The sequence below is a fragment of the Armigeres subalbatus genome, chromosome 2 (assembly GCF_024139115.2).
Source record: "Armigeres subalbatus isolate Guangzhou_Male chromosome 2, GZ_Asu_2, whole genome shotgun sequence".
In the NCBI taxonomy this organism is placed as follows: Eukaryota; Metazoa; Arthropoda; class Insecta; order Diptera; family Culicidae; genus Armigeres; species Armigeres subalbatus.
Window position 1 is genome coordinate 309,472,323 of NC_085140.1, and position 27,459 is coordinate 309,499,781.

The 27,459-nt window shown below is 39.7% G+C and overlaps 1 protein-coding gene across 1 annotated transcript in view; it reads left to right on the top strand.

Annotated features, from left to right (window-relative positions):
- LOC134212570 (ATP-binding cassette sub-family C member Sur) overlaps positions 1-27,459 on the top strand; it is a 231,159-nt gene that overhangs the window by 27,827 nt on the left and 175,873 nt on the right. Inside the window, exons 3-4 of the mRNA XM_062690557.1 lie at positions 12,211-12,581; positions 21,250-21,428. Coding sequence (XP_062546541.1) covers positions 12,211-12,581; positions 21,250-21,428 — 550 coding nt within the window. The remainder of the gene's footprint in view (positions 1-12,210; positions 12,582-21,249; positions 21,429-27,459) is intronic.

The following is a 27,459-nucleotide window of genomic DNA, read 5'->3' on the forward strand; positions in this document are numbered from 1 at the left end:
AGGTGGCGCGAAGTCAATTTATGTTTATATGGAAATTTGTATGGGAAAAACTTAAAATTAATTCAAATCCCCCTACAACTCTTAAATCGTGATGAATTCAAATAAACAAATTCAACCTCCATTTTTGGAATCTATTTGAGCTCAACCAGTGGGTAATTCATTAATTTTGATTTATATTTCCACTGCTACGTTGAGGCTAATAACACCATTTTAGCCATTTATCCCATATTCACACTATCAATAGATCCGTTCAATCCACTCATAACTAATGTGTTATCCGTAGGTCTCATTTATATAGATTCCAAAAAGGGAGGTTGGGGATGTTTATTTGGATTCATCACGATTTGACAGTTGCAGGGAGACTTGAATAAATTTTAAGTTTTTCCCATACAAATTTCCATATAAACATAAATTGACCTCGCGCCACCCCTAAATGGCCACCGAATTGCCTGAAATTTTGCCAGGACTCCTATATTATCAAAATGATGCTAATAGACATATGGGAGTTGGAATTTTCAAACATTTTTGAAATTTGAACTGCCCTAAACCGATCCACAAATCTAAAATGCAAATTTGCGGAATTGACAATAAAATGTTTCAAATCGGTGAAATCAAACCAATATCTTCTCTAGCAGTAAGGTTGTAAGTCTAATGACACTAGGCACGGTGTCCCTGGATTAGAGAAACGACTGGTATGACGGCGAATGTGAGCAGTTAGTTGAGGAGAAAAATGCAGCATGGGCGACATTGCTGCAACACCACACGGGGGCGAACGAGGTACGATTCCAACGGGCGAAGGAAGATCGAGACCGTGAAGAGACTCACCTACTATTCAAATCAAGCGCGAGGCAAACCTCACCCGACTCATGGCCCAAAGAATCGTCCATGATTCGACTCACGATTTGCATCATTGCGTGATTTTTGCGACTTTCTTTGCTTAAAACAATGGATAAAAAATCCATAAGTAAACTTAAAATACGGTTCGATTGGGTATTGACACTTTTTGGAGCGAAATCATTTTTCGGCGAATGAGCGAAACGATGCGATTCTGCGTGAAAAACACATGCGCGATGCTCTCCATGCAGAATCGCAAGCGTGTCAGCTCGTGCATGAGGCTTAGGTGAGCGAAATTTGAGCATGATTCTACCAACACTGCGTGCCACAACTCGATATGTGTACACGGAAGAAATAAACTACCCAATAGTGAGTTTAATTCACCCAACCTCGAACATCCGTACGGGAAGCCAAAATTGAGTAAGTAGGGTCGAAGTAGTTTGCCTTTACTCCCATGTTAAAAAAGTACCCAACGGAAAATTTATTGACCCAAATTTAAGTTTAATTCACTCAATTTCGACCTCAGGTAATAAAACTCAACATTGGCTTCCCGTATTGAACTGGCGTCGTTGGATTGTTTGGCTCTTTTGTTTTTGACAACAAAAGAAAGAGTGGATGAAAGCGAAGAGAAAAAATAACTCAAAAGTAAGTTTCTTCTTCTTATTGGCATTACATCCCCACACTGGGACAGAGCCGCCTCGCAGCTTAGTGTTCATTAAGCACTTTCACAGTTATTAACTGCGAGGTTTCTAAGCCAGGTTACCATTTTTGCATTCGTATATCATGAGGCTACACGTAAAAAAATAACCTTATATGTTATGGCAAAAAACCATTCGAAAATACTTATACTCTTTATTATGCCACCTAATGAATGATCCCATATCAAAAAGCTAATAACATTCATAAGTTAATGAAAAGTATAAGTTTCCGAATGTATGTGACTAATGCGATGTATAAGTTTTTTCTTATACATGTCATTAAGCGCCTGCTTTGGCAAAAAAGTATTAGAAATATTAATAATAAACATCATTAATTTTTTTTACGTGTAGCACGATGATACTTTTATGCCCAGGGAAGTCGAGACAATTTCCAATCCGAAAATTGCCTAGACCGGCACCGGGAATCGAACCCAGCCACCCTCAGCATGGTGTTGCTTTGTAGCCACGCGTCTTACCGCACGGCTAAGGAGGGCCCCACTATAAGTAAGTTTAAAAGTACTCAATTTTGGGCACTTTTTTTCTTCCGTGTAAGGACATAAACGGAAACCTTTTTACAAACGAGCGTGAGGTGATCCAAAGGTGACGGCAGCACTGCGAAGAGCACCTTAATGGCGATATGGCAGACAACGGTGGCGGTATGGAAATGAACCTAGGAGCACGCGCGCAGGACATGCGACTTCCAGCTCCGAATCTCCAAGAAATCCAGGAGGAGATCGACCGGCTGAAAAACAACAAAGCCCCTGGAGTTGACCAACTACCAGGAGAGCTGTTTAAACACGGTGGTGAGGCACTGCACTATGGTCCAGCATACAGTTTTACGCGGAAAGATGCATTTTACGCCAAAACTATCCAGTATTTTGCGCTTGGTAATAACGACCAAGTGAGTTCTAATGAGTGTCTTTTTGACATTCAAGAGCACGGTATACAGAAAACAAGGTAGACTCGTTAGAAAAATGACACTTCGAATGTGACGCATATTTTATCGCCACATGTTGGAGTACAAAAGTAAGCATGCTGCGATCGTAGAACATCGTCTCGGTCCAGCTTGTGCGAAGATAGCAGTGACGTCACATGTTTACATTCAAACTGAATGTTTACATATGTGATGAGCCTGCCTTGTTTTTTGTATGCCGTGATATTTAGTCACTCATAACTTAACGCAAAACAAAGAGAATAAGGTCAAATATTTTATCTTATTAACAGCATTTGCTGTATTACTTATGAATAATGATTATATTTTATAATATTTTATAATAATATTTTTAATATATTTTCTAGGAAGTGAAAACGGCGAAGCAGTGGAGTGGGATAAACTGGATTTATGTCCCAAGATCTCTGTGTCCATGTGTCTATGCACAGTAACAGCTTCATTTAAAACCAATAATATGGGGATCAAAATCTAGGGGAAATTACTCGACATGTGAAACTAGGTACCATTATAAAAACCCAAATACTTTAAAATAACCCATAGGCGAATATGTATAGAGTCAAGAAACTACTTTACAGGTCATTATGATTGTTGTTCAGTATCGACGGAGTAATAAATCAACGGAAATAAGTACATATTTTCTTTCGTGATTTGTCTATTTCTATGATTTAAATTCATAATTCACGAGTATCTTGTAGGATATCGACTCCCGACATGGGCTTAAACAGTAGAGGTTAGTTTTTGAGCGAAAGGGGGAACCTTATTGAGAACATTTCCGTGAATATACAACTGCAAGCATTAGTAATTTAATTAAATAGGGACGAAAAAGAAATATCGCTTTTATAATTGAACTTATATAATAAGCTGCATATGCGTCGTGTCCGTATGGATGCATATCGTCCAGAAATCTTTTATTACAGAATGTTGTAGATTTTTTTTTGTTTGAAAATTTACATCGCACTGATTCCAAAGTTTGACTATTTGTATCACAGATTAGGTACATGTTAATAGATAACAGTTTCTTGATGGGTTGAAACATGATTGTAATCCAAAATAATCTGGTCACTAAAAATGGAGATGAAATTAGATAATAAACTTTGGATAAATTGAACTAAACTTTACTTTCCAACAGAAAATGACGTTTGAATATGTTTAGTTTTAATTTTATTTTCAATCATGGCATGCCGCGATGAGTTCCAATGTTTTCTACCTCTTGAATGTCAAATGAGAGGAACTCAGAGGTCAGACAGACAGAAATTAATTTTCATGTATATAGAAGAAGATAAGAAAGAAAATCATGCGCCATGGATCTTCAGTTTAATTTTCGAATAAAATGGATAATGTTTTTGAGATTGTTTCAACATCATTTTAAATTAATTTCAATCCCTCGTAACGCTGGGTAGACACCTTTGCGTGGTGTGTGTGTAAGATCTACCATGATCACATTGTCAGCTCCACGCAAATCCTGACCCAACGAATACCTTTCCCAATATCCAACTTCTTAGTACTTATGGGGGTATCACGTCGCTGAGTGGGGGGCTCCTAATCAAGTAAGTATTACATAATCGCTTCCTTCCCCTCCCATGTTACAGCGAAGATGGGCGTGGCCAGGAGTAGTAATCGTCATGCTTTTGTGATTTTTGTCCTAGATTGAAATAAAGGTTTACACCCACCTTGATTTCTGGTAGTAATATGAATGGAGATTTCAAAATCATGTGTATCACTAGTGTCCAATCTACGAAGAACACTGTAATTAAAATAAATTTAAAAAAAAAGAATTCTTTCTGATTCTGGAAATTGGTCCATGAAACTAAAGCTATGTCCATTTAGAATCCGGAATCATTTATTGTATTGCATCGGCACGGAAAGTGACCGCTGCACGAATTCTTTTACAGCGGTTTATCTACCTAGGCGCCCACTTGCTGTGGTATAAATTTCACGATGTTTCGTCCAGCGAGTCAAAAATTATTCCAGATGGAAGCCGAAAGGAGAAAAAAAAAATCTGCACACCCACGTTGATAATCCTGCTCATCGACGATGGAACCTACGTCAAAATGGATTTCGGACAGCTTCCTCGCCAAAAATACCTTCCATAAAGCCCATAAAAGTCCCGTGAAGTTTTGGCCAGATTTGGCGAGTTGTCACTACAGCCGGGAAGTCATCCAGTGGTACCGCGACAATAACGAAGTTTTCATCGATAAAAACATAAACCCACGCAACTGCCCACAGCTCCGACCCACCGAGACATTTTGGGCAGTAATGAAGCGGAAGCTTAAGAAAAGTGGAAAAACAGCTTGGGACGCGACTCAGATGACCAAAATGTGGAACAAATGAGCCAAGGAACTTGACTTCGGAGGTGTGCAACTTTTGATGAGAGGAATAAAGAAGAATGTGCGAATTTTCGCTAGAAACAAGAAGAAAGGATTTGTATCAATATTTTTTCCTTAAAGTACAGTGAATTACCCTTGTTTTGATATTGACCTTATTTGAACGTCAATCCGTTACCGAGATACAGATGATTTTATTATTCCGGATTCTAAATGGACAAAGCTTTATCATCTAATTATTGCTGATCGAATATTGAAATATGTGGGGAGGGGTTCCCAAATTATTATTATTTTTCTTGTCGCAAAGAGCGAGTAATGAAGCTCTAGCCAAGGCATAAGATCCAGGACATATGGGAGTAATACCTGTGTCCCTTTCCTGGAAGCTGGATCAGTAAAGAGAGACACGAATTTTCTTAGCAATGTCGCTCCCAATGTCTGTTTGTGTGTATGTGGGAGTGTTTGTACATTTTTTTATTTATGGATCCTGTACACCTCCGGTGGTGCAAAGGGCCGACTTGAAAGATCTCCACTCTGAGCGTTGTCCAGCTATCGCTTTAACCTGTTGCCAGGTTAGATTTCGGTCGACTTCTTTTATTTCCTTATTGAGGCTTCGAGGCCCGAATTATATACTGCAGGCATCTGTTGATGAACACCTGGAGCCGTTGAGTGTTCTTTACTGATACACACCATGTTTCGCTAGCGTATAACAGCACAGATTTCACGTTAGAGTTGAAAATTAGTATTTTGGTGCGTTCACTTATCTGCCTGTTTTTCCACATATTTCTTGAACTCGCAAAGGCAGCCCTTGCTTTATTGATCCGTGCGCCTATGTCGATCTTGGTACCGCCGTCTGACGCCATTTGGCTACCAAGATATTGGAAGCTTTCAACATTCTCCAATGGTTGCCCGGCTACTGTGAAACTGGAAGGGGTCACTGTGTTCACATCCAACGATTTGGTTTTGTTGACTTTGATGACTAAGCCTGCCGAAGAGGAGCGCTCGGCAAGATCTTTGAGCTTACTCTGCATATCAGAGCGCCTTGGAGCGAGAAGTGCAACGTCATCAGCCAATTCGAAGTCGTTTAGGTGCTCCATGGTTATAGGCTGCCATAACAGCCTACGGTTTGGTTAACGATCAATCGCATCTACGAGAATCTCGTCGATTACGATGAGGAACAGTAACGGTGATAGAATACATCCTTGCCTCACACCAGCTACGACCCGGATAGGGTCGGGCAAGACCCCATTGTGCAGCACTCTACACGAAAAGGCCTCGTACTGTGCCTCGATGAGGCCGATGATTTTCTCAGGAATCACCTTGCGTCTCAGGGCGCCCCACATATTCTCGTGATTGAGACGGTCGAAAGCTTTTTCGTAGTCAATGAATACCAAGTAAAGAGACTCTTGGAATTCGTTGACCTGCTCCAGAACAATACGGAGCGTGACAATATGGTCCACACAAGATCTTCCGGCACGGAATCCAGCCTGCTGCCGCCGAAGAGTCACATCGATCTTTTCCTGAATCCGGGCTAGGATAGCTTTGCACAGAACTTTGAGAACGGTACACAGCAACATAATGCCTCGCCAGTTATCGTATACAGTCAGGTCGCCCTTTTTGGGTACCTTCACTAAGATACTTTGCATCCAGTCAACATATGTACAGTGAGTCCAAAAAGTATTCGTCTAGTTGTATGTTTTCTAGAAAACGTCAAAGATAGAATCTAGTTAGCTCAAAAAATGAAACTATTGATTACATTGTGTAGTAAATTGATCAATACATCTTTATTGTTAAAAATCAAACAGAAAAATAAAACAATAACAAAAACAAAGGTGTTATGAAAACTCATATGTGAATATGTACGTTATGTGGAAGATATTGATTTTAAAAATGTATTGGAGGTAACCACTTTCCCTTCGATGGGACTCGAATCCATGACCCTACAGTACGCTAGACTGGTGCTTTAACCAACTAAGCTACGAAGGACCTCCGGCGGCCTTCGCATCCTAGCGGCTACTGAACGAGCTCGAAATTCCCAAATTGGACGCATAGTCAAATCACTCGCAATCCATTTATCAAGCCAATACTTCCACATGTGTATTGTACACATCCACATTAGAGGAGCGTGAGTATTTAGAATGTCTGGCGGCTATACACATTCTTCATCAGCAACGGTACTGATCAAGTGAGGTTGTGTAAGCTATTTGCCAGTCGGTCGTCAAGCTCAGACCCGACCGCATTGCGTAGGCAAGAGCACGCAACTCAAGTTCAGTTCAATCAAAGGTAATTGCCTATTTCCGGGGATTAAACCACCCGACTTGGACGTTAATTTACAATGTTATGAAAACTCATATGTGAATATGTACGTTATGTGGAAGATATTGATTTGAAAAATGTATTGGAGGTAACCACTTTCCCTTCGATGGGACTCGAACCCATGACCCTCTTGCCTACGCAATGCGGTCGGGTCTGAGCTTGACGACCGACTGGCAAATAGCTTACACAACCTCACTTGATCAGTACCGTTGCTGATGAAGAATGTGTATAGCCGCCAGACATTCTAAATACTCACGCTCCTCTAATGTGGACGTGTACAATACACATGTGGAAGTATTGGCTTGATAAATGGATTGCGAGTGATTTGACTATGCGTCCAATTCGGGAATCTCGAGCTCGTTCAGTAGCCGCTAGGATGCGAAGGCCGACGGAGGTCCTTCGTAGCTTAGTTGGTTAAAGCACCAGTCTAGCGTACTGTAGGGTCATGGGTTCGAGTCCCATCGAAGGGAAAGTGGTTACCTCCAATACATTTTTCAAATCAATATCTTCCACATAACGTACATATTCACATATGAGTTTTCATAACATTGTAAATTAACGTCCAAGTCGGGTGGTTTAATCCCCGGAAATAGGCAATTACCTTTGATTGAACTGAAAAACAAAGGTAACAAAACATAACAATTCATAAAAAACGGGCTCAAAAAGTATTCGTCTAGACAGGTTTAGCGCGCTTTTGAAACGAAGACAGGAGTTGTAGAATGGAATTCAATATTTCGTTGGATTCCTCTGTGTATCTATTACGAACTGTAGTTCTTGTGGCGTGGAACTGATTAAATTAGCCGTAATGGGGGGCGGAATATTCTTCCATTTTCCTTTCAACACTAATTTCAATTCGTTGTTGTTCGAAATATGACTTTCACGAATTTCACGAAAAGTTTGTCGTACAGAACCTTCCAATGGAGTTAAACTGGATTCATATCTGGGCTCTGAGGAGGCGTTTTGACTTGATTGGGGTATTATAGAGTAGCTACAGCTTAGTACTTTGGGCTGTGTGCTTGAGGTAATTATCACTCCGTAAGATGAATGTTCCGTGTAAGCCCAATTTCTCAGCACTGGCGTTCAATTTTTTTTTTTTTAAATGCGGATGAACATTTTGTGATACATAATTCCTTCAATAATGTGAAATTTTCCCACACCGGTTGCGCTCAAGCACCTCAGAGACCATGACGGAGCCCCCACCATGCTTTACTGCTCAAAAGAGATTTTGCGGCTATATCTCAATTTTCCTTTTCCGCCATACCATACATCGGCCATTTGATTCAAATATGCTGTACTTGCTTTCGTCAGATAACATGACTTGTTCCGAAAGTCATCCTTCTTCCAGCGATATTTTTAGCGGAAATCGAGCTGTTTTTGATAATTTGATGGCTCACTTGAATTTTCTTCCGTGATACTCACCCATTATACCCATACTTTTCACAGGTATTTCTATTCGTATTGGTTCATATCTGAGCACTTCTTCTCTCCAACTCACTTGCCTATATGGGTGAACTCGTTTTTAAGGATTTTTTTTTATTTTCCGCACAATAAATCGCTCATCGTTATCAGTTTACCATCGCTGACGACCACTCTGTTATTTATTTTGATAGATTTTTGTAGCGCTGATGCGATCAATCACCAATTAAATGGTTGAATTCTTGCTACCCTTGGTCTACCCACATTTCTTGCAAAGTCATAAGTCAACTTTCACTAATTATGCAGGCGTAGAATATTTTTTTTTATTTCATTTGGACTCATTTTTTTACTATTCTCACCCATGATGCTTCTTTTTCCCGCGCCAAGTTCAAACAGAACAAAAACATTATTTGATCTCTCATTGAATATTGACAAAAATCTTGCTAGACATCACTAGAGTGTGCTAGTGTAACTACATGCGAATAAAACTATTATATTCGTGTTTTACTTGATTATTTTCTGAATGGACGAATACTTTTTGAGCGAGCGAAATTGACGAAATTTAGATATTCTCTACATACCAGAAAAAGTAATTGAAATTTCTATTTGTTTTTGAATAATAATCATGTGTTGATAAGTTTTCTACCAAATTTAGAAGAAAGTTTTTTGATTTCACTTCTATTACGCCTATGTTTTACATTTAACTAAAGAATATGCAGCTAGACGAATACTTTTTGGACCCACTGTATGTCCAAAAAGCTAACTTATTTTTAGGCACTTATCTTGAACCGATTTGTTCGCAACAGGTTGCATCCAACGGGAAATTCTGCCCATTGTTTTTTTTATCGAACATTGGCTATCGGACTATTATTGTGGTGCATCGAAACCCATACACCCAAGCACTTCAGTATATGAAAAAGTCTCTAGGAAATACGAATCGAATGCAAATAGATCGTTCGTCATTGATTCAAGTGCACGAGGGTCTCTATTTTTTGTGTGCTCCACTACATTGCATTGAAAGCAACGAAAAATATGATAAAATTACAAACAAAATCAACACCTTCTGAATCGAAATTCGTCCAACGTGGACGGATTTCGAATCATAGGATCCTAATCCGTACAGGTTTTTTCTGACAAAATATTTCAAAGCAGACCAATGATCCATTGTAAATAGCACAATACGCACCTCGAGAAACGATCCCTTTGTAAGGCAATATTATTATTGTTAAGTGTCGGAATCCGCATCTTCATTTTAAATGCTGGTATTATTCTTGTCTAACAGCTTCAAACTTTGTGTGGGTATTGGCTCATACGATGTGATACCTTTTAATTTACCAAGGGAATGATAAAGATTAAAAAATAAGCTGATTTCCACAGTTTACAAGCTATGCGTTATATTTACAGCTATGATGCTTGAACAAAAAATTCGCCGGAAAGTGTCGAAATCGACTTACGCTAAATTCATGAATATTCCAAGCCGATTCATTGCTATGCCCTCCTTTGCGTAAAGCATGCCTTGATTTTTTTGTCTTCTCGCTAGAGTCGTAGCGAGCGCCAAGTTATCTCCGCTGTGCGACCATAAACTTTCCAATCGTATCGCTTTCCTAAATGGGTGACGATTTTCTCAACACCACCCCCATGCGATTGGCAAGGCGTTGAACTCGGTCGGGGAAAATGGTGCAGGGTGTTTTGAGTGTTTTGAATATTGTTTCGATTGTTTCTCAATGTTTTCACAAAGCTTGTGTAATGACTTGTCATGCAGGAATCTTGGTAAAAAATAAGTAAAACCTCTGCTAAAAATAAAATGAAAAAAAAAACATGCTTATTGGGTGCGTTTTGAACAGTTGATGTTCCGTTACTTTTTCTGAGAACACTTTCGAGCTGCTAGCTGAATGCCACCGCAAATATGTTAGTTATGCAAATCAAGCTCCCACATGGATTGATCATGAAAATAAAGTTGAATCGATAAATTTAGGATTTACTCGCAATAGGATTTCTTCGCAGAAACAATCCTGTCTGTTTTAGTAGGTGATGTATATAAGGGTTTTCGAAGGATACATGTTTTACGAGCATTGTTTGAAATAACTCAAGTAGAATTTAGTGTTTATGTTATATAAGGATGCGACTCATTTTTTTAATGTTTCTGAAATCTAGTTTCAAAAAGTTTTAAAACTTATGTCGCACAAAGACCTTGAAAGTAAATTTTTGGTCATCCAAAAGTTAAGAAACAAATGAATAGATGTTGTCTTAAGGTTTATTAGTCAAATATTGATTAAGAATCATTTTTAATATAACTATATCTTCACCAAAATATAAAGCAAAATACATACGTATGGAATCAAAGATGAGTTCACAAGAAGCAACCCCAAAACAAGGCACCCTAAATTTCGGGTCATTTTTGGTTCCATCTCTAGGCGCGATCTACTAGCGGAGTCAGAAGTGGGCACCACTCGTCGCAAGCACACTATTCTTAACAAAGGCAACGTTCTATTCCCCAAAGAACCCGTATTTTAGAGCCTCTTATTCTTCTGCAATGGCACTACATTCGAACTGTAATTTGGCCTACTTTTTAACTTAGTATTCCTTTAGTATTTCCTCAGTAAAAATTAAAAACTTAAATTAAATTAAAAAAGATAAAATTGCATGAGTATGTATCATAAGTGGCAAGTACAATGGTAGTCGAGAATGCTTCCAACCCGAAAACATCATAAACCGGACCGAGAATCGAACTCGCCTTCTCCGGATTGGCAATCCTACGCCTTTGCTCGCAAAACTAAAAAAAGCTTCTCACTATTACAAAAAAAAATGTTTTGTTTAAAAATAGTGTCGTCAAAGATGTGGATTCGGGAAACTAGAAATTAACCTCAAATAAGTCCAAGAAACGATTGGGTGGAAGAATCAATTGCTTGAGAATACTTCTGAATAATATCGATTTTGTCGAACCAAGAGCATTGATATGCAATGCAATTGGTCTACAAAAGATGTCTTTTGTTAATTATAATTTATTTATTTGTCGTCAAACAATGGCAATTATTGTGTAAAAATGTTAATCCTCTTTTCAAGTCAATTAAGTAGGAAAGTAAGGAAAGTATTGAATGATCTATTTTTCGTAAATCTGTTTCGTGTTAGGTACCTAATTGGGTACTTATTAATCATTCTGCTTCAGCTTATTTTAGTCTTTAAAAGGCGAAAGCTTTTTTATCTGTTCCATTCAAATTTGAATCAAGTCGTAGTTTCTGCCGAGTCTAATATGGGTGTGCAAACGTCTACTGCAATTTGCTATTTCAATAACGTCTGCTGTGGCACAGTAGCGTAGATTCATTTCCATTCAAATCAAGTGATGATTTACTGGTTAGTTACACTTTACAACCACCCCACCTATCCCACCAGTTCGTAGTGCTATGCTCACATACTTATTACCATCCTACACAATTGCCTTTCTCAGAAACTCTCTATAGTAGGTAAATCCACTGAACGCTCTAGATCTAGAGTTTGAGGCCCTCGTAGCCAGGAGGCGTACAGAAGCCATTTGGAATTAGCACCTTCCTCGATTGCCGCACGTACGGAGTAGTTAACATTTGGTAGACTACATATATTGTGTACTTCCCTTAAACTGAAACACATTGGTCGAACTAATTTCTTACATGTTGGCTTTGTTTGTGTATCGTTCCAGGCGTCATAACCTGCTGGCATTGCATAATTTGCGGTTAACGCTCGTACTGACATCGATTCTGGTCGGAGTATGTGATGTGGCCCAGCATAGTGTAATCATTCATCATCTTGGTCAGCTGAAGGAGGAGTCTCGGAACGGTAGCGGCGAAGGTGCTGTTGTCCAGAAGGCTAATGAGCGGGCCAACGGTTTGGGAGACTTGGAAGATAGTCTTCTTGAAACCGGGCGGAACAACGATGCAAACCAAGCTGGTTTCGATAATGGGATGGCCATGGAAACGGCCGTAATGGGCCTATGTTCTGGATGTGTAGGACTGGTATCGATTCTTGTGGGAGCGGTTTTCGTTCGAGTGATAGAGCTGAAGGACGAATGCGGTAAGTGCACAGTACACTGATGGAAATATTACTTAAAACATTTTAATATAATAACTTAGGTTTTGTATTTGTTGCTTTTACTATAGGAAAACAACAATATTTTGATTACACATTTTTACATATTTGATATACAAAGGCAAAAATGGTAACTTGATTTAGAAAGCTCGCAGTTAACAACTGTGCTTAATGAACATAAAGCAGCGTCCCAGTGTCCCAGTGGGGCATGTAATGGGGAAATGTTACATTACTAAGTGACAATTAACGAAGAAACCACAACTGTCATGCTCTCATGGACTTGAGTATAGTTGCTACGACCAACCAGCGGAGGGAATATTTTAATCAGTGTTGGTAGAATCATACTCAAAATTCCAATAATCGAGGCTTCATGCACGAGCTAGCTCGCTTGTCGCTTGCGATTCTGTAGGGAGAGCATGTTGCTTGAGTTTTTCGGACAGAGCCGCATCGTTTCGCTCACTCGTCCAAACCTGATTTTGCTCTGAAAAGCGTTAAACGCAATCGAGACGTATGTTTTGTTTACATATGTATAAATCGGGGAAGGGTCATTTGGCCGAATGCCACTAGGCCGAACAAGCCATTAGGCCGAAACCCATCTGGCCGAAAGGGCCGTTTGGCCGAAAGGGTCGTTTGGCCGAAAGGGTCATTTAGACGAATGGGTCATTTGGCCGAATGGGTCATTAGACCGAAAGGGTCATTTGGCCGAATGGGTCATTTAGCCGAAAGGGGCATTTGGCCGAAAGGGTCATTTGGCCGACAGGGTTGTTTGGTCAGAAGGGTCGTTTGGACGAATGGGTCATTTGGCCGAATAAGTCATTTAGCCGAATAGTTTATTGGAAGTGAGAAATTAGGAATGAGAAGAGAGACGTCTCTACTCACTTTGTGCTCCTCTTTTTTAACAGTGAAAAGTAAACTTCTCACTCCTCATTTCTCACTTCTCGCTGCCAAAAGTGAGAAACGCGGAGTGAATAGTGAGACGTCTCACTTCTCACTCCTCATATTTCACTTCTTGTTGTCAAAAGTGAGGAGAGAAAAATGAGGAATGAGAAATGAGACTTCTCACTTCTTACTCCTCATGTCTCATTTCTCGCTGAAGGAAGTGAGTAGTGAGACGTCTCACTACTCATTTTGCGAGAAGTTGTTCCATAACCAGCTAATAACGATGGGATATCAGTCAATTCTCCGTATCCACACAGATAAAAATATGTTGTGATTTTAAATGTATTTTCATGCACATATTTGGAGCATGCAAATAAACGCAACATTCAATCGATCTCACTATTCTTTTAAATCGAAATAAATGTAAACGGAGCTTGCTTGTAAAATTCAATAAAATTTTATTGAATTTCGAATGCTAATTCGTTTTATGGGATAAGCTGCAATTTTACACGTCGTTGAATTTTCAAAATTATTTGCTGTGCATCGAATTAACTTTGGCAACATTTCACACCCTTTCTCTCTACCCAACTATGTGTGTCCGAATTGAACAACAGTCGGTTGCGTTTGAATCACAAACATGTGCATCTATTTGTCGTATTGAGGCGGGTTTGCTTCTGCAACGACAAAAGATATTTTAGTTACTAGATAAAGATTGTCGCTGTCGTCGCTGTCCGGAACATCTTTTGCTGGCGAGGATAGGGGAGCTAAATGTCAAAGAAGGAAAATCCATACGATTTGACAGGTATGTACCACACATGTTTCGGACAGCAGAACAAAGGGAACAGTAGCGACAATCTTTATCTAGTAACTAAAATATCTTTTGCAACGACAATAGAGGCTCGCTTGCCACCGAGCGTCCGACTAACTACGGTGTGTGATACTGCAGGGTATCATCATTTCTCTTTTTCTTGATTGATGGCTTGTGAGGGCAGTCAGATTTTTTCTTTTTTGCCTTTCTCGTACACCAAGGTGTAACAAAAAGGCTATATATTCACTTCAAAGACGATTTTGTGCTAGAAGGTCCAGGGACCCATAGTATTGTCTGTGTGTATGTGTGTGCGTGTGTGTATGTTGTATGTACACAAAATAAAACTCACTCATCTTTTAGGTACCGCCATCGGGGGTGACAATGGGTCTGGGGGGTGAGAATGGGTCATCGCTCTCACTGGCAGCCTGGAGGTCGTAGAGCAAAATCGTTCAAAAAGGTCTCTTACATTTAAGTCTTCTTGCCCTCAGATACATTCAATCTTTTCTACAAAGTATTCTAAGTAGTTGAAACAGGGACCCATTCTCACCCCCATTTGACCCATTGTCACCCCCGACGACGGTACTTATTAGGTACCGATTTGCTTGCAATAAGTTGCATTCGACAGGGAATCGTGTCCCATTTGTTTTGGCCAAAATACGATTTATATACAAAAAAAACACGCTAAGAAATTCTCACTCATTTTTTTAGTGTATCCAATGTACGAGAAAGGTACAAACACCGCTAGGTGGACCAATCAGGGTTTTTTTAAGGGATCAAATCCACCATTGCCGTATTGCGGGCAAATACCTATTTTTTAAGAAAGTCCACCATTGCCTAGCCTTAATCCGGGCAAACTCCTACTTTTAAGAAAGTGATCCCTTTGATACACCCTTGTCTTAATCCGAGCAAGTGTCTAGTTATAATGAAGGGATCACATCCAGGATAATAGAATTCAAAACGCGTTCAGTTCGATTGGTTACCAATAGCTTACCTAGCTTAAGCATTGCATGAAACATATGTATTTGAATTAAAGTTAAAGAATCGTTAAACTGGATTTCAAATTTTCTTCAGGCAAAAATGGCACATGAAGAAATTTTTGCGACCGATTTCCTTAGTATGCTGTTTCGAACACCTTGGATATGTGGAATAAAATGTTGACGAAAATCTAAAAAATGTGTATATGTAAATGAAAAATGTATGAGAATTACTCACTGAAACTCAAATATTTTTGAAAAAAAAAGCCAGCAGTGCTGTAGCAAGCAATCATACAATTTCCCGGGGAAAGTCAGAATAATTCTTCAAGATATGTAAAGAATATTTCAGGAAAATTTGGTAGAAAATTTCGGTGAAATTGATTAGATTTTTTCGGTTCAACTCAGAAATACTTCCTTGTGAAACAAATGATCATCGATTAACGTAGCTTTCGGCAAAATTGCTTGGCATGACGCCGAAAGTGGTTGTGAGCCATGACATGCCAGGATGAAAAAAAATGAAAATTCGGTAGAATATTTTCTGTTGAAGTTCAGACCAACTTTATCTGCACATTCAGCAGAATTTTCGTGAAAATAAGGAAGAAATATCTGTGCAAATTTAAAAGAATGTTCCAATCCAATACTTAATAATGTTACTCCTGATAAAATCCAAATCTAAATTATTTGTGATTCTAATTTCAGTAAAATGCAACAATATGTGTTCTATAGTGAAAGCATTTGATTCCTATGTCCAATGAACGACAATCCCGCAAGTGGAGCTTGGAGTCACCGCATCTTTAATAATAAAGTTTATAGTTTAATCATTTTGTAAATTAACAAACATGAGATGTTTTTTTTTGTAAAATATCTTGGCTGTGCATATGCACAGCACATGTTTCGGAATGGACAAATTGATATGAAATTTGCGAAAAATAATCCACGTGTCTTGGAGGGACTCGAACCCTCAACCTCCTACTCTCTAGATAGGCGTGATAACCCCTACACAACAAGACCACTTAACGGTCACGTTTGCGGAAAAGCCATCAGAATCCGAGTACCAACCTCAACCGCCGTTAGCTCTTTTTTGCAAATTGAATATCTTTCGGATGCTTGATTTGTCCCATCTCCACATGTGCTTTTACTGTTGTATATCCACAGTCAACATGAGATGTCCAGACCGTTTTTCTCATTGTATTTATAATTATAGACGCGGTGACTGTTTTTATTGATTTCTTATATATGAAACCAAGAACAATCTCGCAGCGTAGCCTGAATAGAAGAAACGCGTATATTATATCAATGTTATTTAGTCAAAAAGGGTGCCAAAACTGTCAAATTCCTACTTCTGCGTTAGCAAGCAGAATTGATAGTATTTTACTCAATACTTATTTTGAATCTGGTAATCCAACTCATGCCAAAACATCAAATAGGCAAGTCTCCCATGCAACACTGTTGACTGGGCGAAGTGTATTGAAAAGTAGGAATACAAATCAACGATAAAAAAGGTTTTAATAGTACATATATTGGAAACCGCTCACCGAGTTTTGCCTCCGTTGCATGGAAAGTCAACTTGAAATCCACTTGATACGTCGATAACATCCAATGCAGGCATCATACCATCAGCCGAAACAGTGCTTTGCTCAATCAAAAACTATTACTACACACTATACCTTAAGTTGGATTCTATAACACCACTAGAACATATTTTCCAATTAAACTTTATCAGAAATATGTTTTTCAGAAATCGACATTGTTGTTTCAAAAGGGCGAAAGTCGCAAACGTAAACATTGACTTCTTCTGCTGATTTCAGGAAGATTAGAGACTTCTGGCGGTATTTTCCACTTCCGTTCGATAGAAGACGCGGAGCGCCACCAGTTCCAAGTGGTTGTTAGCTGAGAACGATCCTAGTTGTTGAGCAATTTGCAGGTAAAGGCATTGTTTACGTTTGCGACATTGGCCCTTATGAAACAACCGTGTCGAAATATTCAATTTGACATAGAAGAAAAACACTTTCAATCGCTAACACAGCTCACTGCGATTCTATCTATCTTATCCTAGGATCAGCTTGATGTAATATTTGCTACTTTCTGATGTTTTGGGTTGAAATGGTTGAAATGAAACTTTCAATTCTACAGGATCTCTGAAAAAAAAATTCACTACGAAATTCAAACCTCATAGGTATACAGCCAAGACCAAGATAAATACACCACTAAGTGTTCCAAACTGCCAAATTCACGCTTCAGTCATGTTGGATTTTAGTATGGGAGAGCCAGTTAGTTTGTTTACGTTCGGAGAAGGGTCATTTGGCCGAAACCCATTCGGCCGAAAGCCATTTGGCCGAATGCCACTAGGCCGAAAGTTGTTTGGCCAAATATACCATTTTGCCGAACAGACCATTAGGCCGAAAGTCATTTGGCCGAAAGGGTCATTTGGCCGAAAGGGTCGTTTGGCCGAATGGGTCATTTGGCTGAAAGGGTCATTTGACCAAAAGGATCATTTGGTCGAAAGGCTTGTTTGGTCGAAAGGGTCGTTTGACCGAAAAGGTCGTTTGGCCGAAAATGTTGTTTGACCGAAAGGGTCGTTTGGCCGAAAGCGTTGTTTGGCCGAAAGGGTCATTTGGCCGAAAGGATCATTTGACCAAAAGGATCATTTGGTCGAAAGGATCGTTTGGTCGAAAGGGTCGTTTGGCCGAAAAGGACGTTTGGCCGAAAATGTTGTTTGACCGAAAGGGTCGTTTGGCCGAAAGCGTTGTTTGGCTGAAAGCGTCATTTGGCCGAAAAGGTCGAATGGCCGAAAGGGTCATTAGGCTGAAAGGGTCGTTTGGCCGAAAGGGTCGTTTGGCCGAAAGGGTCATTTGGCCGAAAGGGTCGTTTGGCCGAAAGGGTCATTAGGCCAATAGGGTCGTTTGGCCGAAAGGGTCGTTTGGCCGAATGGATCATTTGGCCGAAAAGGGTCATTTGGCTAAAGTGAAACGCCACACTTCTCACTCCTCATTTTTCACTTCTCACTGTAAAAAAAGAGAAGCGCAAACCACCGGCAGCCGAATCTTTTTTCGCAATATCTCTTAAAAACATCTTGAAATGACAAACTTAGCTATGAGTATCAAAATTAAACATATTTTCCAAAAAAAAAAGTTCAAAGTCGTTTCCTCAACCAGATTACTTGCAGTTATTGAATCGTTGATAAGGCTCGATGCAGATGTAGCCTAGCATTCAGAACTATATGCATCAACGAAGGTTTTTTGGCTTCTCGCGAGGTTCCTGGATCATGTCAGCAGTTTTTTGCGGTTTTGTGTTCTGGCGGTGACCACGGCTACGAATCCACCATGAGCGGTGGCGTCACACTGGACATGAATGTCGGCAAAAGATTGTTGGGTAGGAAGTGCTGAAGAGTTTCTCCAATAATCAACGTGGCTTGTGGACATTGACAAGTATGTACTGGGATTGGTTGACGATCAAGGATCTGCTCCACACTGACTGTTCAGCACGTCTTGTTGAGGAGGTTCGAAAACAAAAAAATCTGGAGATGACTCCTCTTTTCAAGCGCTTATTGTTAGCATTGGCCTTGAGCAATATAACAGTAAGAATCATTTAGGTAGAACGTAAAACACAGAAAAAACTTAGATTGAGATACTAAGTAGAAAAGGGACAAGTCTGGGATTCAACCCAGGACCTCCGGCTCATAAGGCATAAGAACTTGCCACTAGACGTTTGCAAAAAAATTATTCAATTTTCTGGTGTCTTAAATTCTTCTATAGAAGTTTTGCTATTGTTTATGACACTTGATAATTTTCTAAGGTAAAATTTTGAATTTTCCATGGAAAAATGTATTTAATATGCGGAAAATTTTGCAAATATTATTTGCTAATTTTGATTTATTCGTGGAAATTTTGTATCTTTCAATGGAAACGGTTTTTTATGGAAAGTTTTTGCTTTTATAATTGCAATTTTTACATTTCAAATTGCTACCTATTACAGATTTATTTGTTTTTGAAAATTCGTTCGGGTTTATGGAATATTCTATTATTTGGTCGGGGTTCAGCCAAATCGCACCAAGCGCCAAAGAAAAATTACCGACTTTTCTGCTCAAACTTTCGTTTAGCAGATTTAATTGATCGCAAATCGTATCGGATATCCCTCAACCCCATAAATGAGGATATCCTACTGCAAATGTACGCTTAAATTGATATGAAACTATTTCCGTTGTCCTTATACAAACAAAATATCACAAGTCAGTTGAAAAGCCGCTTGGTGCGGTTTGGCTGGACCACAACCATTTGTGGACAGAGACGTCGCGAGATCACATGTGCAACCTGTGCACTGCACAGGTAGCAATTTTGTCCCAAACATTTAAATTCTCAAGTGCGATAACTTGTTCTTATGGCTTGTTATGATTCGAAGAGATTGAGAGTGATTTCTGCAAACCCTGATAGAATGTTATCATGTGAGGGAAATAAAATGCTGCGATGGAGGCGCTTTATAGTTTACAGAATCTGCCATAATCACGAACTTGCAGTTAACAACTGTGAAAGTGCTTAATGAACACTAAGCTGCGAGGTGGCAATGTCACAGTGGGGGATGTAAAACCAATCAGAAGAAGAAGTGAATTTAATTCGGAGAATGGAACCAAATGGCAGGACGTACAAAAACGTTTTTTTTATTGTCTTTATGAATGAGGTTTTCGGCAAACAAAAACGTTTTTTTTCTCGAAATATTCAAATTTAATCAAACAGTGCACAGGTTGAAGAATTGATCATGCGACGCCTCTGCTTATGGAAAATTTGCACTCCGGTTTTTTATTGGCAATTTCAATATTTTCTATGAAAATTTCAGATTCTTCATGAAAAATTTATTTTGCACCCCAATTAATTAATTTTGCACCCCAATAAATTTCCACATCTTTCTGGAGCGTTTGCAATCTCAAGAGATTCTCAGATCTCAAATTCTTGCCTTTTTCATATACAAAGTGTACGTAGTCGCTAACTGTACGCTTAAAAAAATAGAACACCCGGACCCAATCGACTCAGCCCGACAAACAGAGGTGATATTTGTTTGAGTCTGTATGATCATTGTCGTATGCGTCTGACATATTATGATATGACGCGGTTTTACTCGAGCGCGATGCTTTCGTGCAAAATATGCCGTGAATTTGTTGAGAAATTGTTTCAACATTCACTGTTTCGAACATAAATACCTATCTGCTGCGAAAAGTGAAATTTCGATGTAATTGTCATATGCATAATACAATTCCAGCCGGATCTCGATTTACAAAAACCTTAAATGCGTAACGCAATGTAATACCCCACGGTTGTATTGCGAGAATATCGCTTTCTGCTGCGAATGGCTGTTTGGATGATGAATACAACTGAAATTCACCGGAAACCGCCGTCGTTGGTGGTAGCCATATCCAGCCCTAACTAGAACAGAACGAGGTGTTTACATTCCGCATAGCGACCATGTGTTTCGCTGCGCTGCGTCCATACTCTCTGGCGGCTCGAGAGCTTTCCATGGGTGCGAAATAGCATTCGGCTAGTAATAAGTTATTTACATCTCGGCATAAATTTTCAATCTGAAGTACGGTCATAAATTATGCAGACACACAACAGACAGAGGCAAAGAAGCATTGAATGGTCGCCTCCCGGAGATGACTGCCTCGCTGGAGCGCGGGTCCACAACTTCCAGTATGCAAAAAAAAAGATTGTGTGGGGAATGAAAATGCTGTAATGGTACTCAGTTCGCGTGTACGTACGAATATTGGGCCTCTGTTGGATGGAAGGACCAACGGGTTCGGGTTTACGCTCTTATCACTTGAGAATTGTTTTAGGGATGCATTGAGACTTGGAACCAAAACTCGACTGAAGTAAATATTTTATCATGCCATGAATACAAACTAGCAATCGTATAATTTACAAGAAATTTTTATTTTGAATTTTGCACATCACCACACAAATACTCTGATCACACTTCTGCCTTTTTTTATTTATTTGCCCCGCAGGACTATTATATGTCACCATAACCGTTCAAGGCGTTCAGTCCGTTGTGAAGTGGTGCCAATTTGAATACATATATGGTGTCACAAACAACGTGACAGTATTGTCGGCGTTATTGGCCATGGGATCGTCACTGGTACTGGCAGCACTGACTTTTGTTGATGGAATAACCGTGTACCAAGAGGTGAGTATGACGATCTGATTGACTGACATTAGCAAGCTTACTATTTTATTTTTTATTTATTTTCTTATTTTCTTATTACTCAATACATGATCAATATTATTATCCTTATTATGTTCTTTTAATAGTATCACAGAAAAAATATCAAAAACTAATCAACTTGTAAAAAATAAACACGCGAAATATTACACAATAATGGGCGTGCGGCGCCACGCCACGCCGCCGACGCCGGTAATTTTTTCACACCGCCGCCGCCGTCAAATATGAATCGACAAATATATAAATTTTCCACTCCGCCGAATTTTTTACCATGTCGATGGCTATTGTAGGGTTAATAATCCAGTAGGCTAATGGTTTTCTCACATTTTGTTAAAAGATCATTTCCCCGAATGCTTCTCTCATCTCTTTGAATGCGGTACAAAGCGATGGGTTCCCAGTTAGCCACGTGAGCGGATTGGCAATCCGGAAGTTGCAAGTTTGATTCTCGGGTCTACCTAGGATGCTACCGGGTGGGACTTAGTTTTCGACTCCTTGACCACAGTGTATCCATTGTAATGCTACACAAGATAGGAAAGAGTTTTCAATTAATAACTGTAGAAATGCTTTGTAGAACGCTAAGTTGAAAAACAGTCAGTTGGAATGTAGAGCAATTAAAGAGGAAGACTAAGCGATGATAGAAAGCAATGCGTCTTAGAATGAACGCATCTGGCCGGTATAAAGCGATGTGAGAAGATAATACTTTCTTTGAATGAATACGTTTGTTCGGTATGATGAACGCTTCTGCCCGGTTTAAAACAAAGGGGGGAACCTGCCTTTTTAAAATAAACGCGTCTGCGGTATAATGCTAAGGGAGGAGATAATGTCTTCTCCAGGTGATAGCATCTCCCACTATTAGGGATAGGAAGTGATAATGCCTTCTTCGAATGAACACCTTTTCCCGGTATAAGGCAAAAACTTCTTTAAATGAACTCGTTTGTCTGGAATAAACAGAAAGAATGAGACAAGGGTTTCTTTAAATGATCGCGTCAATCCAATATAATATATGGAGAAAATAATGCATTCTTTAAGTGAATTCGTCTCTCCGGTATAAGACGTAAGAAAGAGATAATGGATTATTAGAAAAACGTCTGTCCGCAATAAGGCAAAGAGACGAGATAATTCGTTCACTAAAGGAGCGCGCTTGCCAGGTTGATTGGTATGGGGCAATTATATGTTTAAAACTGCTGCTATTCTATACCATACTTAACTTAGAAAATGCCATTTTTTAATGGAGCATTCTGAAAAAAAGGCATTCCGCCAAATGTTATTCCGCGAAAATGAATTCGGCAAAATGTTTGTTATAGATTTAAAACATATTGCTTAGGGGATCTCATATATTTTTCCTTATTCTGGCAAAATCGCCTGCATTAAAATAAGAGATTACATTGATCCATGTTCCGGGCAAACTCTTACTTCACCTTTGCCTTATCCCGAACTAACGCCTATTTCTGAAGAAGGGAACACATCTACCATTTACTTATTTCCTTATTCCAGGCAGATACATTGCCTTGTTTCGAGCAAACGAGATATTTGTGTTTAAAAGGATTCACATCCACCTCATTGCCTTATATTTCTTAAGAAGGTATTTACAGGACAGGAGTTTGATTTCAAAGATAGAAAAAATCTTTACCAAAACGCTTTTAATCGGAATTGCTTTTCTAAATTTAAATGTTTCGAAATGCAGCTGTTGTTCGAGTATTTCAGAACAAATAATATTTTGGAAAACACTGCACTCTAATGCCTTTATAATTTAACGTCACATCTTAAGCATCAAGGGCATCCAATACTATCAAAGGATCTTGAGCTGATAATCTCCAATAAGACATTCTTGAACGTATCTTTGAACACTGCTCTCTTCGAGCGCAGTGGTTCTCGACAACGATCCGACGGGAACAAGAAGGCGAGGTGCACAGCGGGTAAGGTGGATCGATCAGGTGGAGGACGATTTGGGGACCCTCCGCAGACTGCGTGGTTGGCGACGTGCAGCCATGGCCGAGCTGAATGGAGAAGACTTTTATGTGCAGCAAATGCCACTCCGGCCATAGTCTGATAATAAATAAATAAATAAATCTCTTCGAGCGCATACAGTCGATTGCATAAATGTGTTTGCAAGAGATACTTTATTTTCTGGGAATTGTTTCATTCGGGGAAATGTTACATTCTGGAAAAGTGCATTCGGGGAATTGTTACATTCGGGGTAATTGCGATTGTGGAAATTGCATTCGGGAATTGGTTTTCGGGGAATTGTCGTCCATTTTCACTATTACATTTATCTACTTCCAAGTATGCAGAAATTATTGGGTTGCGATCTACCCACAATTGTAACTAGCATTGTGCTGATTTTGCTATACAAGTATGCTCGGGCAAAAAAATACATATTTTTTCTAAGGCTGCGGCTCATTCCCCGAACCTAACTAAAATTAGATTAAAACATGATAGTTGAATAATGTTCGAATAACGCTGCTCACGCAACGAGATTACTTTTGACAGACATTGGATTGCTTTAAAATATGTCTTATCGCTCCTATTGGTGTCTTTGGTGTTTTGGTCTGAAATTATTTAATAATTTCATTTTGAATTTCAGTTAATATAATTTGGAATCATAAAAAAAAAGTTTTTTAAGTTTCCCCTAAACTCCATTTGAAAATTCTTCATTTCTTGAATTTCTTTTGGAATTTCTTCAGAAATTAGGTTAGTAATTTCTTCGAGAATATCTTCTGGAAACCCAGCGGAAAATCCTCCAGAAATTGTTTCAAGAATTTATCCAAAAATTTCTACAGTGATTCAAACAAGGAATTCCTTTACAAATTTCCCTGGAAATTTCTTCACCATTTTTTTCAGAATTTTTGCTTAGGAATTCCTTTAGGAAATCCATTGGGTAATTAATCATAAATTTCATTTCAAAAATCTTAACATTGAATTGCCAAAAAAAGCAATAAAAATGTTTGTTGCAAAGTCTCCCAGCCATAGAGATCACAATATGCTGATATAATTTGAAAAGGTTGCTTAATTTGCAATGCGCTTAATTTCATATTCTTGAAAAATAATCTTATTCAGACTAAAACAAAAATTTCTGATTGTTGGTCACAATCTGGAGACCTATTACGACCTGTAAGAATTTCCAACTGCAAAGTAAACAATATATTTTGTATATGATTCTGTTATAAATTTCTAATAAAATATGTTATTTTTGTGATAAAAATTTGTAACAAAATTTGAAAGTTTTTTGTTTGAAGTTGTGTACTTATTCTTTATATAAATTTGGATATTTTAACAGGATGTCCAAGTTTCTAGCAAAATTTCTGGAGGAATTTTTGAATTATAAGAATTTTCTGGAGGAATTCGCAACTGAATTATTGAACTGAATCCTTGAAATATTTCCGCCCGGAAGATATCCTGGGGTGGGTGAGAGTTGGGTTTAAAATTCTATGTGAGATTCGAAAGGAGTTCAGTGAAAATTTCTGGAGAGTTTTCAAAGTAATTTATGAAGAGTTCTTGGAAGAACTTCTGGAGGAGCTCCAGGGACAATTTCATGAGAAATTCCTTGAGAAAAAATAGCCGGACATTCTTTGGGACTATTCTTAAAAAATAAAAAATCCCCTTCCTGGAGAAAGACACGAAATTTAGAGGAATTGCTTCAGGAACTTTCGAAAAAAATCTTGCAGGAATAACCTGAGGAACCTCCGGACAAACTCCCTGAGGAACTTCCTAAGGAATTCCTAGAGAAAAATTCCAAAAAAAATCTAGAAGAAACTTCATGGGGAATTCCTGGAGAATTTTTCAATGAACTTTTGTTGGAATTCAGGAAAGACCTGGAGAAACATCTCAAATAAACCTAAACAAAACAAACAAAATATAACGAAACTTCCTTACTAATTTCTGGTGGAATCTTCGGAAGAATTTCTAGAAAAACTTCCGAAGGAATTCCTGGAGCAACTTCTAAAGCAAATCATGGAGGAACTTTTGAGAGAATTCTTGGAGGAGCTTCAGGAGGAATCGCTGGAGGAACTTCTGGAGGACTTTCCGGTAGAATTCCTCGAAAAACTTCCGAAGAAATTCTTTTAGAAACTTTCCTAGGAATTCCTAGAGGAATTTGTATGGAAATGATATAGGAACTCTTGGAGATACTTCCCAACTTCCAGAAGAATTCCTGGAAGAACTTCAGGAGGAAATCCTGGAGGAACTTCCGGAGGAAATCCTGGAGGAACTTCCGGAGGAAATCCTGGAGGAACTTTCGGATGAATACCTGGAAGAACTTCCAGAGGAACTTCCGGACGAATTCTTGGAGGACCTTCCAGGAGAAATTCCTGAAGGACCTTCCGGAGAAATTCCTGGAGGACCTCCTGCAGAAATTTCTGGAGGAACTTCTACAGGAATTCCGGAACTTCCGGAGTAACTCCTGGAGAAACTCCTTGAAGAACTACCGGAGGAACTTCCGGAGGAATTCCTGGTAGAACTGCCCAAGGACTTCTTGAAAAAAATTCAGGAGGAATTCCTGGAAGAACTTCCGGCAGAATTCGTAAAGGAACTTCCGGCGGAATTCCTGGAGGAACTTCCGGAAGAATTCTTAATGTAACTTCCGGAGAAGGGCCCTCCTTAGCCGTGCGGTAAGATGCTCGGCTACAAAGCAAGACCATGCTGAGGGTGGCTGGGTTTGATTTCCGGTGCCGGTCTAGACAATTTTCGGATTGGAAATTGTCTCGACTTTCCTGGGCATAAAAGTATCATCGTGTTAGCCTTATGATATACGAATGCAAAAATGGTAACTTGGCTTAGAAACCTCGCAGTTAATAACTGTGGAAGTGCTTAATGAACACTAAGCTGCGATGCGGCAATGTCCCAGTGGGTGATGTAATGCCAACGAAGAAGAGAGAAGAAGGAGAAGTTCCTGAAAGAACTTCCGGCGAAATTTCTGGAGGAACTTCTGCAGGAATTCCTGGAAGCTCTTTAGGCAGAATTCCTGGAAGAACTTCTGGAGGAACTCTTGGGAAAACTTCCAGCGGAACTCCTGGGAAAACTTCCGGCGGAATTCCGGGGGAATTTCTGGAGGAGCTTCGGAAAGAATTGCTGGAGGAACTTCCGGAGGAATTCCTGAAGGAACTTCCGGAGGAATTCCTGGAGGAACTTCCGGAGGAATTCCTGGAGGAACTTCCGGAGGAATTCCTGGAGGAACTTCCGGAGGAATTCCTGGAGGAACTTCCGGAGGAATTCCTGGAGGAACTTCCGGAGGAATTCCTGGAGGAACTCCGGGAGGAATTCCTGGAGGAACTTCCGGAGGAATTCCTGGAGGAACTTCCGGAGGAATTCCTGGAGGAACTTCCGGAGGAATTCCTGGAGGAACTTCCGGAGGAATTCCTGGAGGAACTTCTGGAGGAATTCCTGGAGGAACTTCTGGAGGAATTCCTGGAGGAACTTCCGGAGGAATTCCTGGAGGAACTTCCGGAGGAATTCCTGGAGGAACTTCCGGAGGAATTCCTGGAGGAACTTCCGGAGGAATTCCTGGAGGAACTTCCGGAGGAATTCCTGGAGGAACTTCCGGAGGAATTCCTGGAGGAACTTCCGGAGGAATTCCCGGAGGAACTTCCGGAGGAATTCCTGGAGGAACTTCCAGAGGAATTCCTGGAGGAACTTCCGGAGGATTTCCTGGAGGAACTTCCGGAGGATTTCCTGGAGGAACTTCCGGAGGAACTTCCGGAGGAATTCCTGGAGAAACTTCCGGAGGAATTCCTGGAGGAACTTCCGGAGGAATCCCTGGAGGAACTTCCGGAGGAATTCCTGGAGGAACTTCCGGAGGAATTCCTGGAGGAACTTCCGGAGGAATTCCTGGAGGAACTTCCGGAGGAATTCCTGGAGGAACTTCCAGAGGAATTCCTGGAGGAACTTCCGGAGGAATTCCTGGAGGAACTTCCGGAGGAATTCCTGGAGGAACTTCCGGAGGAATTCCTGGAGGAACTTCCAGAGGAATTCCTGGCGGAACTTCCGGAGGAATTCCTGG